At 49.7% G+C, this 12,832-nt stretch overlaps 1 protein-coding gene across 1 annotated transcript; it reads right to left on the reverse strand.

The window, feature by feature from the left end:
• Positions 1-1,487: 1,487 nt before the first annotated feature.
• FAM210B (family with sequence similarity 210 member B) lies at positions 1,488-12,311 on the reverse strand. The gene is made up of 3 exons (XM_015099798.4): positions 12,071-12,311; positions 4,100-4,275; positions 1,488-3,874 (listed from the first exon to the last, which is right to left on the reverse strand). The coding sequence occupies exons 1-3, from the start codon at positions 12,254-12,256 to the stop codon at positions 3,658-3,660; spliced, it is 579 nt and encodes a 192-aa protein (XP_014955284.2). The 5' UTR covers positions 12,257-12,311; the 3' UTR covers positions 1,488-3,657.
• Positions 12,312-12,832: the final 521 nt, after the last annotated feature.

Consider the following 12,832-nt stretch of genomic DNA (forward strand, 5'->3'; position numbering starts at 1 on the left):
ATGGGCCTTCCTTCATTCCCTTCCTTCCCTTATCCCTCGTCCTACACTCCTGGGGGTGGGGGAGGGAGGGTCAACCAGCAGGCACCTTGTGATGGGTTAGGGAACAGAAAGCTGGAGCAGGGCCCTGGGGAAGGAGCCTCTTGGTCAGACTTGAAAGACAGGATTTAAAGTTTAGAGGCAGGTGTGGCAAGAGGTCCTTGCAGCCTGAGGAGGGGCCTGCAGGAAATGTGGCCCACTGGTGGGGGGAACTGGAAGTGGGGTGCTCTGCCGGGGAACACCAGGAGTGGGTGTGAGGGCAGCCAGCACCCTCCACTGTCCCCCGTGCCCCCGAGGCTTGGTCCCTGTCCTAGGCAGTGGACGTTCACCGTTGTGCATGACCACAGCCTGCTGGAGTCCTCATCCTGAGGAGTCACCTGCCCAGTCAGCAAAAGCTGGGGGCTGCTGGGTGTTCACTAGAGCTGCAGGTGGTCTGGCTGGACAGAGGGGAGGGGTCAACCATCCATGTCCACACCCACCCACTTCTGGGCTCTGACCACGTTCTTGACAGCATGGTGAGGAGCTCCACGTGTCGGGTGAGCCAGCTCCTGGGAACCTGACTTTCCCAGTTTGGCCCTCGGTCTTGATTATGTGGTCAAAGTGTTCACCCAGCCAGACTCCCTCCCCAGCTGAACCAGAGTCTGCGTGCTGCCAGTGTTCAAAGCGGTTCATACAAGTGGACACTGCTGCCCCCTCGGTACAGCTGGCCGGGGCTTCCCTTACCCTGGTCACCTGGTCCCCATGGGACACCCTAGAGCTGTGGCATCTGTGTCAACTTGAAAGCCAAATCCACAGATGAGTCTGCTTGCAGTCCACAGCTAATTCTTTTCACCAGCTGTTGAGTCTTGGCTTAGAAATGAGGTGCCATGAGGAGCTGGTCTCTCCCTTTTTGGTCTCAGGTTCCATGTGCTCCTATCATGTAAAATTACATATTTCTAGCTGCCAACACGTGTGTATCAACCAAGATGGTGAACTTGACCATGATGAAGACAAAGGTGGAAGTGTTGAACTTACTGAGAATGAGGAGAGGAAATAAGTTTTCACGGCCAACTTTCAACGCAAGAGGTACCAGAGATCAGAAATGTCCACACAGAAAGAAGTGCTATACACTTCCACGGCAGAGTTGGCGAAGTCGTCACGGAAACACCAAAACAAGTGGGTAAAACCGCAGTGTCCAATCGCCTTAGGACAAAGGAACTTCCAGTTCCCACAGTCTTGAGCTTTATATCCCAAAGTAGTAGTTCATCCATCTACGCCAGCTGTGGTCACCAGGACATGACTAACCCCACCAGGGCCATTAGCTAAGCCACATTTCCCCCAGACACTCCAACACAGGCCCAGAAAAGAGCTCACTGCAACGGGGCCACATTAGCAAACTAGTCACACGCAGGGCTGGTTTGTCACTGGCAGCAGTGATGGCTTACCACAAGAGGAATAACAGGTTCTTCACAAGCTTTACAAAGATGTTTATTTGTTTCATGGAACTTAAGCTGCTCATTTTGTCAGATTAAAAAATTAGATGTGAACAATGGCTTACATTTCTAAAATAGATCATCAGTTCTATTCCCCTAGTTCCATAAAAACAAGATAAATACAAGCGATCTGTACGTCTTGCTGGTGAGTTCACATAATGCTCTAGTTCCCTGATCCTTTGACTTTCTCTCCTCTCTAGTCACTCTGTTCTGTTTTGACCGCTGGCACAGGAGTGGAGTGGCGTTGGGGCTTAGAAGCGAACGCTATGGCTATTTGGTATGATAATTTATTGCTTGCCCTTTCAGTCCACTCTCATTTCTCCAAACACAGAATCAAAGTTTGAGATTTAAGCCCTTAAACTTGGAGGAATCCCTGTGGGCTTTTTTGCATAGGCATTACTCAGGATGTGAATGGGTTGGGAGGCCGGTGTGGAAGGTGGTTAGGAGCCCAAAGCTAACTGTTCCCATAGGGACAGCAACACAGAAGTGCTGGTCCTGCCCTCACAAGGAATTACCTAGCCCTGGTGTCTTCATCTTGTTCTGCTGTGTCCATGGTCCTTGGAATTAGACCCCAGAAAGACAGTTCCAACTTTAAACGGCTAAAACTTTTTGGCAACGGGCTAACTGCTTTAAAAGGGGAGAAAATAGCCAATGCACTTTAAAGATCTTGCAAGTGGAGAATCTGTCCCACGAAGATACTTTTAAAAGCTAACTGAAATAACTGATTGACATGGATTACTAAGGTCTGACTAGGAAAATGTCAACAGAGCTCAGTAAAACCAGGACGATCAGTTTACAGTTGCTTTAGTTTTCTGATTGTCACAAGTGGAGTTAATCAAACCAAAAAACTAAAATAAAAAGTAAACCTGGGAGCCAGAAAGAGAAACACAACCCTTCGTCCATGGCAGAAAGGCAGACGGGTCACAGTGGGGTTCCCGGGTGTGGAGCGGGTGCCCTGCAGGAACCTGGCCCGGGGCAGGGCGGCTGTCAATGACGCTGAAGCCTACCAGGAGACATTCCTTCTCTGTTGCCTGCTTCTGACTATTCCGCAGAGGAAGTCTCAATTTGAGTGTGTGTGCTTCGATTTCTATTCTTAAATGTGCCTAACAGGGAATGTGGGGTCTCAGGTCATACCCTCTTTATCTGATAAACTGGCTCCATCCCTCCCTGGCTTGTATTATTACTGTATTATATATTTTGTAGTTGCCTCTTATTTACAGCAACTGCTAGTAACTTTCCTTTTTTAGAGAGTGATAGAAAATCTTTTTTTACACACATAATTTTAACTCAATTAAAAAATAGAAGTAGCAACTCAGTGTAAACATTGCGACAGCGATTCTGGAATGTCTGAAGTCTGAGACAGAGTGAGTTAGGCCAAGATTGTCTCAGCTTTCCATATACATGCAGTGGAGCCAACTGATGCCATTACTATTGGACAAAGTTTCCATTTTTTACCTAAGGAGACAAATGATTCTGACCTACTTTAATGAAATTTGTGAAAAACCAGCTGAGGCAGGTTCTGCACGTCCAGATTTGAAGATGTTTGGGAATCAATGAGACATACCAGAAATACTTGTTTGTTCTTTTTGCCCAAACAAGTGTAATGAATGTCAGAGTATTGATGCTAATATAGATCCTGATTACACATTGGGAAGTCCTCAATTCTGCTTCATTAATTGTAGCACTGGACTCTGTTTTGCACAATATTGCATATTAACCTGCAGGCAGCCTGACAAGTATGGGAGGAAGGGGAATTTTAAAAATCAGCTTAATGAATCACTACCCTTTAAGAATTTGAGCAAAGATGAACCCCTGAGGCTGTTGCAGGCAGACCCTCACCAATGGTCTTCTGAAGGAACATTTCCTGGCTGACAGTTTTGTCTGAGATGACAACTCATTGGCGGTGTTCTGCTGACATTTTTAGAGGAGGCAGACAAGCCCTGTGATGAATAGCATTACCCAAACTTTAAAGCGGAAAAACTACAATGATGTGAAACCCTGAATTTTTGCTGGCAAAAGTAAATCCTATTCATGAGAATGCAACAATTAGCCCCTGCTACCCACCCACCACAAAACCTACATCCTAAAACCAATCTAGCATGTGTCATTTAAAAGAAATAGGTTTTCAGGCCCACAGTTGAAGAGTTCATCAAGGCTTTGCTGCTGGAGGTTTAAAAATTCCCACTTTCCGAAAGTATCTGACAATCAAGGGCACAGAAACTAAGGTAATACTGATCCTCACAGGTGCGAACAGCTTGTGGATGGCGTAGGCCACCACAAAGGTGCTTGTGCCGGCCGCCATTTTCGACTGGACCAGTGACTCTTTAAAGCCGAGTTTAAGCAGGACAGCTGACATGTCCACACCACTGGAGGGGAGAGAGACAGACAGACAAACATAGAAACACAAAAGATAATTACTACAGCAAGGGACTAAGTTAAGCACTCAATTTGGCTATGAGATTTACAGTATTTTTTTAAAAATGTAAATAAAAGTAGCTAGATGAATACTAAGTCTTAGGCAGAAAGTTCTTATTCCCAAAGACTCTTACATGATAGCAAAAAACAAATACCTATTACTGTCCCCATCTTACCTTGAAATAACCATGTAAAACATTCCCAAGGAGATTAATGAGATTCCAATGTGCAGTGACACTGCCACGGCACCATATTCTTGAAAAATCTTTTTCAGCTGCTGCGACTTGCTTAGCTTTTTCTCCTCTGTGCCCCTGATATTGCTGCCTGTGGTCACAGTGATTTTGCTGGGGTCCTGCACACAAACCAAAGAAAGGGAGACACTTGAGGGCAGGAGCAAGGATGTGAGTGGTCATCACCACATTACCACCTCCACAATCACGTGATGTTCTGCTCTCTCTCATCCAATGAGAGATGAGGCTAATGCCTGCTATGCCACTGAGTGCACTGAAGGGCTGGCTACCACATGTGATGGGCAAAACGATGGCCCCAAAGATGTCTAGTTCCTAGGCCCTGGAACCTGTGAATATGTTACCCTATGTGACAAAAGGGTTTTGCAGGTAGGATTCAGTTAAGGATCCTAAGATGGGCAAATCATCCTGGATCTTCTGAGTGAGACCAGTGTGATCACAAGGGTCCTTGCAAGTGAAGGGAGGGAGACAGCAGGGTCAGAGAAGCTGACATGAGGACAGAAGCAGAGTCAGATTTGCAGAGGCTGGTGCTACTCCCTCTGAAGATGGAGGAAAGGGGCAAGCCAAGGGATTCAGGCACCTCTAGAAGCTGGAAAAGACAGGAAATGGCTTTCCTGGTGACTCATAGTAAAGAATCTGCCTGCAATGCAGAAAGTAAAGTCGCTTAGTCGTGTCCGACTTTTTGCGACCCCATCGACTCTAGCTTACCAGGCTCCTCGGTCCATGGGATTTTTCCAGGCAAGAATACTGGATTGGGTTGCCATTTCCTTCTCCAGGGGATCTTTCCGACCCAGGGATCAAACCTGGGTCTCCCTCATTGTAGGCAGACGCTTTACCGTCTGAGCTACTAGGAAGATACTCTGGAGAAGGAAATGGCAACCCACTCCAATATTCTTGCCCGGAAAATCTCATAGACAGAAAGGAGCCTGGTGGGCTACATAGAGTCCATGGGAGTCACAAGAGTCAGACACAACTAAACCACCACCACCAGAGCAGTTGGAAGGACCCAGCCCTGCTAATGCACTGAGGTTAGCCCCATGAGACCTCATGGGCTTCTGACCTCCTTGACTGTAAGAAAACAAATGGGTGTTGTCTTATGCACATGACAACCAGGCTAGACTCTACAAGAGTGGGTGTGAAATAAATGGGAGCAGAAGCTGTAATATATTTACTTTTGGAATCAAGATTTATCCCTGAGATCTGAACAGATACAGGGGGAGAGCTAGTTCCCAGGCCATAAATGCAGCATTGGGGGTTTGCAGAGAAATTATCTACTGTGTAGGGTGCTCCATTAACATTTATTGAGCATCTACAAGGCCTGGAATGTTTGAGAGAAACAAAAACAACAATATTGGATTAAAAAGACAAAACTCCTCCATGTGGAGAGTGATTTTTCATCAAAGGATTGCTTCAGCTCTCATGACAGACCTCACAGAGATCTCAAGGACAGGATCTGGGTCAGCCAGCTCCGGTTATAGACTTTGAAGCGGAGGCTATTTCCTTATATTTTTAGAACATGCGGGGGCACAGGCATACCTCAAAAGCTGGCAAGGCAGGGGTTGGGGGGTAGGGACAATGACATACATCATGGAGACCCCAGGAATGAAATTAAATGATACCCAGATAGCCAGAGCAGCAGTCTCCAAACCGAAAGAGGCAGCGGTCCTCCCAGCCCCGCCCTGCTCTGGAGGCATAGGTGGCCACTGGATTTCCTCTCTAGTCACCCCGTGTGTCCACCAAGGGAGGGCACTGGTCCAAACCCCCGCATGACATTAGCTGGGCCCTGCTGACACCCCACCGCGGGTGGTGACCCAGATGCGCGTCTCCCTGAACTCTGAGCTGGCGCATCTGCCTTGGCTGTGACGTCCATAGTCACACATCCACAGCACGTCTGGATGAGCTCCTGACCCACTCCCACCCACACGCTCCTCTCCAGGTCACAGCTGTCCCTGTTTCGGCAAACCTCATCCTCCCAGATGCTCTGTCTGAAACCCGAGTCACTGACTCCCACAACCAGCCATCAGCCAACCCCACCAGGTCCAAACTCAACGCCCCTCCCCTCCCCACCCAACACTCCTATCACCCTGGCCCAAGCTCCTCACCTCTTTCCTGGGTGACTGTGATGGCTTCCTCCTAGCTGTCCCCCAATCCCACCTTTGACTCCTCAACAGAGTGGCCAGAGACAAGCCTGTGAAATCCAAGGTGGGATTACAGCACCGCCCCTACTCAGAGGCCTCCTGGAAGCTAAAGTAGTCTGTGCACTAGCCCCCCTGGCCCTCCAGACACCACCTCCAACCCCCCTCCCCACCCTTTTCCTTCCTGCTTCCCATTCCAGCCGCCCAGCTTCCTTGCTGCTTTAAGGATAGGCCAGGCCCAACAGGCCCTGGCATCTGCTGGTCCATCTGCCAGGAAGTTTTTCCCCAGAGGGCCTCATAGTGCTGCCTCCAGATCTTTATCCAGCACCACCACAGGGAGGCCCTCCTGGACTGCTCTCTTTAAAACCAAAAGCCCCTCACCCTGTGGTTCCTGTGCGTTTCCTTCCATCCTGACTTCATCATCTAACATCCCATGTGCATTTCCTCTTCCTCCCCAGGGAGGGGCCCATCCACTTTGGAAATGGTTTTGCCCACATAGAAATTACAAACCGTTAAGTCTACCTTAACGTTTAAAGTATACGGTTGCATGGTTCACGTGTGTCTGCCATTGTGCAGTCATCACCAGGGTCTAATTCGGGAAGACTTTCGCCACTCGATCTGCAGTTACTTCCCATTCCCCTCTCCCCCATCTTGCCAGGAGGGCACGGAGACACCAAGCTCCTTTCTGTCTATGGATTTGCCCATTCTGAATGTTTTTATTACAAATAGGGTCATGCAACAGGGGGCCTTTTGTGACTGGCTTCCGCTACAGACTGAATGTTTGTGGAACTCATCTCCCCTCCCCGAAATTCATACAATGAAACCGAATCCCCACCCTGAATCCGCCTGCAATGTGGGGAGACCTGGGTTCGATCCCTGGGCTGGGAAGATCCCCTGGAGAAGGGAAAGGCTACCCACTCCAGTATTCTGGCCTGGAGAATTCCACGGACTGTATAGTCTACAGGGTCGCAGAGAATTGGACACGACTGAGCGACTTTCACTCACTACACTCACCCTGATGGTATTTGGAGGCGGAAGGTGACTAGGTCATGAGAGTGAAGCCCTCATGAATGCAATCAGGGCTCTTATAAAAGAGACACCAGAGGGCTACCTTGTCCTTTCTAACATGTGAGGACACGCCAAGAGGACAGAAGACATCTGACAATGAACCAGGAAGCGGACCCTCAGACACTGAATCTGTCAGTGTCTTGACCTTGGACTTACAGCCTCCTGGGCTGTAAGAAATGAATGTTTGCTGTTTAAGCCACCTGTGCTTGCATGATCAGTCATTTCAGTCGTGTCTGATTCTTTGCGACCCTGTGGTCTGTAACCTGCCAGGTTCCATTGTCAATGGGATTCGCCAGGCAAGAATATTGGAGTGGGTTGCCATGTCCTCCTTCAGGGGATCTTCCCAACCCAGGGATCAAACCTGTATTTCTTATGTCTCCTCCACTGGCAGGTGGGTTCTTTACCACTAGCACCACCTGGGAAGCCCTTAAGCCGCCCAGTCTATGGTATTTTTGTTATAGCAGCCTTAACAGACTACCGCAGCTTTTTCCACTTATCATCATGTTTTCAAAGGTCATCCACATTGTAGCAGGTATCCAACTTCATTCCTTTTTATGAAGTAGAATTTGATTCAACTGAAATACAAAGTATGGATTCTAAAATTTACCCTGCGGGCTAAGCTAGGAGCCATAGCACAGTTTTGCCCTAGAAAGAATGTCTGCTGTGTCTGGGAGCACTGTTGTGCCTGGTAACCTCTGGGGCAGGCTCTTCATGGCTTCATGAAGGACAGGAGGGCCTGGCTCTGGGTCAGCTGCTGGAATGATAAAGTATACGTGCTGCACGTTTGTGGAAGGTAAGGTACAAAAGCAGACCATCGTATTGTCCCCAGAGGAAGGCTCAGTGAACAGCCATGTTCTTCACTGGGAGAACATGGGAGACCAGGGCATGGCAATGAGGGGATGGAATTCAGTCTTGGATTGAAACCTGCTCAGAATTGGGACTTCTGTAGTGGCCCAGGGGTTAGGACACCTTGCTTTCACTGCTGAGGGGGAGGGCTTAATCCCTGGTCAGGGAACTAAGATCCTTCACGTTATGCAGCCAAAAGAAAACAAAATTTGCCCAGAGTCATCCTTGATTTATAATTATACGCAACAGCTACTCATTTGCCCCTCTTCTCCCAAAAGCTGGTACAAAACTCAGATTCATGAGTTAAGAGTCTTTTCATTACCTCCCAATTGAAAGAGCATCTCTTTTGTTCCCAAACTGCAGTTAGGACTGAAAAAACACACACACCCGTGCCCCCTCCAAACACCTGGAAGCTTTCATCCTGGAATTAAATTTCAGTACCATTAAAGGCTGTTCTGTCCCTGGGAATTAAGTGTTAAGGCTTTAAAGGTGAGGATGAAGTGTATTTTCTCACAGCCTTTAGCTTTGACTTCTCCGGGGTATTTTCAGACTTATGAAAACAAACACTTAAAAAAAGCGGTGGTGGTGGGTGGTTTAGTTGCTCAGTTATGTCTGACTTTTGCGACTCCCTGGACTGTAGCCCGCCAGGCTTCTCTGTCCATGGGTTTCTCCAGGCAAGAATACTGGAGCGGGTTGTCATTTCCTTCTCCAGGAGATCTTGACCTAGGTATCAAATCCATGTTTCCTATGTCTCCTCCATTGCAGGCAGATTCTTTATCGCTGAGCCAGTATCCGTTTATGGGGTCCCAGAGACTGATTCTGATAGACAGGAAAGTCTATCATGTTTTGAAAGGTTTTGAAGTGACTTAGCAAGCAGCAGGAAAACCATGAGTATCCTGAGGAGAGGGCACTTCTGTTGAGCCAGCCACCAAGCTTAGCACTTTAAAGGTTTTATAAAAACACTCATGACCTCATGATACGGGTACCTCTGTCATTTCCACTTTGACAGATAGGAGACCAGGGCTTTGGGGTGAAGCTGTGAGCTGGCTGGCAGTGCCCAGACTGGGTTCTGCACTACAGACTCCCCGTCTTGTCCCCCAAGAGTTGAACATTCCTAGAGGAAGAGCCTGTTTCAGAACTTCAGGACTCTGGAGGGGAGAAGGAAAACTGTCCTCAGCCTCCCTTGTTGGGCAAGCATCCACGCTCCCAGTTCTCTGACGCCCACCAGCCGGAATGGCCGCTGGGAGCTCAGGCTCTTTCTGATAAACAGGTCCCCACCCGCCTTTTGGCTGCGGAGGAAGTGCCCCAGATGGGAGGGCTGCTGGGCGCTGATAGGATGGCTCCCAGAGCCAAACCATGTCCTGCGGCAGATGACGATGGGTGGAAGCCCTTTTCACTCCCACCCCGACACTTGGCCTGACAGAACCTCATTCCGCCCCATCTGTCCACTAACAGGACGGGGCGGAGCTGCCACTCTCTCTCCCCTCCTCCCTCTTCTGTGCAACCTCAATTTTGGCAAATGGCCTTTTGGCTAAAAAAGAAAAATAAAAAGGCAGCCAGACATCCAGCTACAGAATAACAAGTATCTATTGCCAGACAACGGGAGGGACGAAATATTCAGACACATGGACAATTTCCTGTTAGCCGGTGCCAAGGTTAGTTTTTAACTTTCTAGAGTTAGTTGTTTGTTGTTTTTTTTTTAACATGGACAATTTTCTTCCTTTTATTTTGAAAATCTCTTTAATCATTGTGAGTCATCTATTTTTCTTCCTAAGCCTGAAACAGGTTAAAATAAAAGGAATTTATGAAGAGTTGACCTGCAAGGAATAGGAATCTTTCAAACATTCATTTCTTGGTGAGATATCACCTTAAAAACCTGTGATATATTCTTAGTTGCTGCCCTGGTTGCAGATGCCCTGGTTGAGATAACTTCGTACCTCCCCTGGTGTCTGTTTTTAGATAAAAGTGCTTTCATATACTTGCGGATAGCTTGGCTCTCTGAGCCCCAGCGTTCTCCTCATCTCCCAATTCTCCCTCACATGCTGCCTTTCAGTGAGTCAAAGCAGTGCCAAGCCAGAGCAGACACTCACAAATAAGAACAGTTGTTAAGAGCAAAAGCTTTGGAACCAGACTGGTTTGGATCCCAGTTCTGACAGGTAATCTCTGTGTTTCTCAGAGAGTTACTCAACCTCTTTGGGCTTACGTGAAGATAATAGTATTGCTTATGTCTCAGGGTTGTTGTGAGAATTACATGAATTGATATTTTCAAAGTACTCAGAACAGTGACTGTTACAAAGGAAATACAATATAGTGTTTATCATTAATATTATTTACTGCATGAATGAAAATAGGTGTCACCCTTAACAATCTGACCTTTTAAGCAAGATTTTTGGCTCATTCCTCAAAACTTCTTGACTCTTCTCATACAGCCTCCTTACTTTAATAAATACAGCAGTGGTGGCTGGGGTTGGTGGAGGGAGGGCAGCAAACACACACAAACACAGACACAGACACACACACAGACGCAGACACACACACCCACACCCACACCCACACACACCTGCCAGTGCCAGGCTAACAAGACAGACAAGCAAATCAGAAGGACATTCCATATGAGGAGAGCATAGAAGATGTACTCCCATGAGGCTGAGGAGAGGCCAGTGGAGGCATCCAAGGCATCACTGGTGGTCAGGGAAGGCTTCCAGGAGGAAGGGACAGCTAGGCTGATGTATGGAGAATCACCAGGAGACAGCTGGGTGTATGCGGAGGGTGCTAGACATGTGAGGATTCCCAAGCTGGGCTCAGGAGGCAAAGACAAGATCTACTGCCTGTCAGATGGCACAGCACAAGGCAGAGAAGAAGTTTCTCCATCTGTGGTGGAGGCATGGTAAGGTCATGGGTCAAAGGCCTATGGAACATTCAAGAAGCACTGGCTCCCAGTGACACCATGCTCAGGCCTGCATCAGTTCATGGAATGGCCCCCAAACTATTGTTGGGAAGGTGTTATTTTTAGCCCCCTGAAAGGTCAGCAACCAGGCCTCAGAGACCTTGAGGACAGGGTGAGACAGCAACCCTGGTAAGTGGACATAGGCAGTTTGGACCAGAGCGGCAAAGCTCCAGGCACTGCTCCTTCCAACTGAGTTCTGCATCTCCAGAAGGCATTGCTCACCACCTGTTTTCTTTAAGGAGACCCACTTCAAAATCAAACTGAAACATATTTACAGAAAGGAGCAGTCTGTATTTGCATTCTGAATGAAAACCAGTTTTCACTTACCATGCACAGAAGGCAAGTGAAGATATACACAAAGAAGTAACCCTGCGTTTCAGGCGCCAGTCTCGCCCGCAGTCTGACTGGGAGGCCTGCTCTCGCAGTTAGATTAAAAGGGAGTGGCAGCAAGTACTGGGGGTGGGGGTGGGGGGGGGGGAGGTGCGGGGGCAGATGGTGGTGGTGGTGTTAAGAGACAGCAGCACCCACGGAGACTTCCTCCTCAGCCCAGCGAGGGGCCCCAGCGTGACTTCAAAGGGAACAACTCTAAGCGCCGAATGACAACGTCGATACCAAGTCCAGCCCCACCTCCAATACTCTCTGCCGCCACCACAGTGCAGGCCCAGCTTTGGGCACCTAGGATCCCCTGGAGGCTGTGACCTTGGCCATTCGCCACGCCCCCCCCCCCCCCGAGCCTCAGTTTCCCTGGTTGTCAACTGGGAGATCGCTTCCTTGGCTTTAAGAGACTTAGGATCTGGGACCTGAAGGTGCTCGGTCTCAGCAGCTGCGCGTGTAAAGCTCTCCTGCGCAGGTGGACCAGCGATCCGGGCGCCCGGGGATCCGTGTGGGGGTGGGGAGGCTTACCTGGCGGCCCTGGTAGTTCCCGCGGGCGGCGCGCAGCAGCTGGGCGTCCGGCCCGGGCCCGAGCAGCGGCAGGAACACCGGCGGCGGGACACAGGGGGCGGCGGCGCCCAGGAGCCAGGTGGCGCGGCACCGAACCCGGGCGCCCACCCGACCCACGGGGCTCAGCAACGCCAGCAGCCCGGCCATGGTAGGCAGAGCCGGGCGCTGCCGCCCTAGCAGCAGACCGCAGGGGGAGCAGCGCGGTGGGCGGGGCCCGCGGGAGCCCGAGCCCGGAGCGGCGGGGCGGGGCGGGGCCAGAGTCTTGCCCCGTCCTAGGCCCCGCCCCCCGCCGCAGCCAGAGCGGCGAGGGCGGAGCTGGAGCCGCGCGCGGAGTGGGCGGGGCCGGAGCTGGAACCCAGCGCCCAATGCGAGGGCTGGAGACGCGAGCTTTGTGTGACACCGGGTTAATTCCACCCCAAGGACCCTGACTCATCATGTTGGTTTCGAGCGAGTCGGAGGCCAGCCCAGCCCAGCCCAGATTCAAGAGTGAAGGGGTTAGATTCCTCCGACTTGATGGGAAGTGGCAAGGTCACGGGTGGCAGGGCTTGTGGAGTGGGAAATATTGTCGTGACCATCTTTAGGAACTGCAATCTACAATAGTATTAGACTATTAACTGCAATAAAGATACTAATCTTTGGTTTCCATTCTGCAGAAGAAACTGAGGCTTACAGAAACGAAGCCTTCCCCGAGGCCTCTTATCCTCATCCTCTTCTCATGCCTGA

This window comes from Ovis aries, chromosome 13 (genome assembly GCF_016772045.2).
Source record: "Ovis aries strain OAR_USU_Benz2616 breed Rambouillet chromosome 13, ARS-UI_Ramb_v3.0, whole genome shotgun sequence".
NCBI classification, from domain to species: Eukaryota; Metazoa; Chordata; class Mammalia; order Artiodactyla; family Bovidae; genus Ovis; species Ovis aries.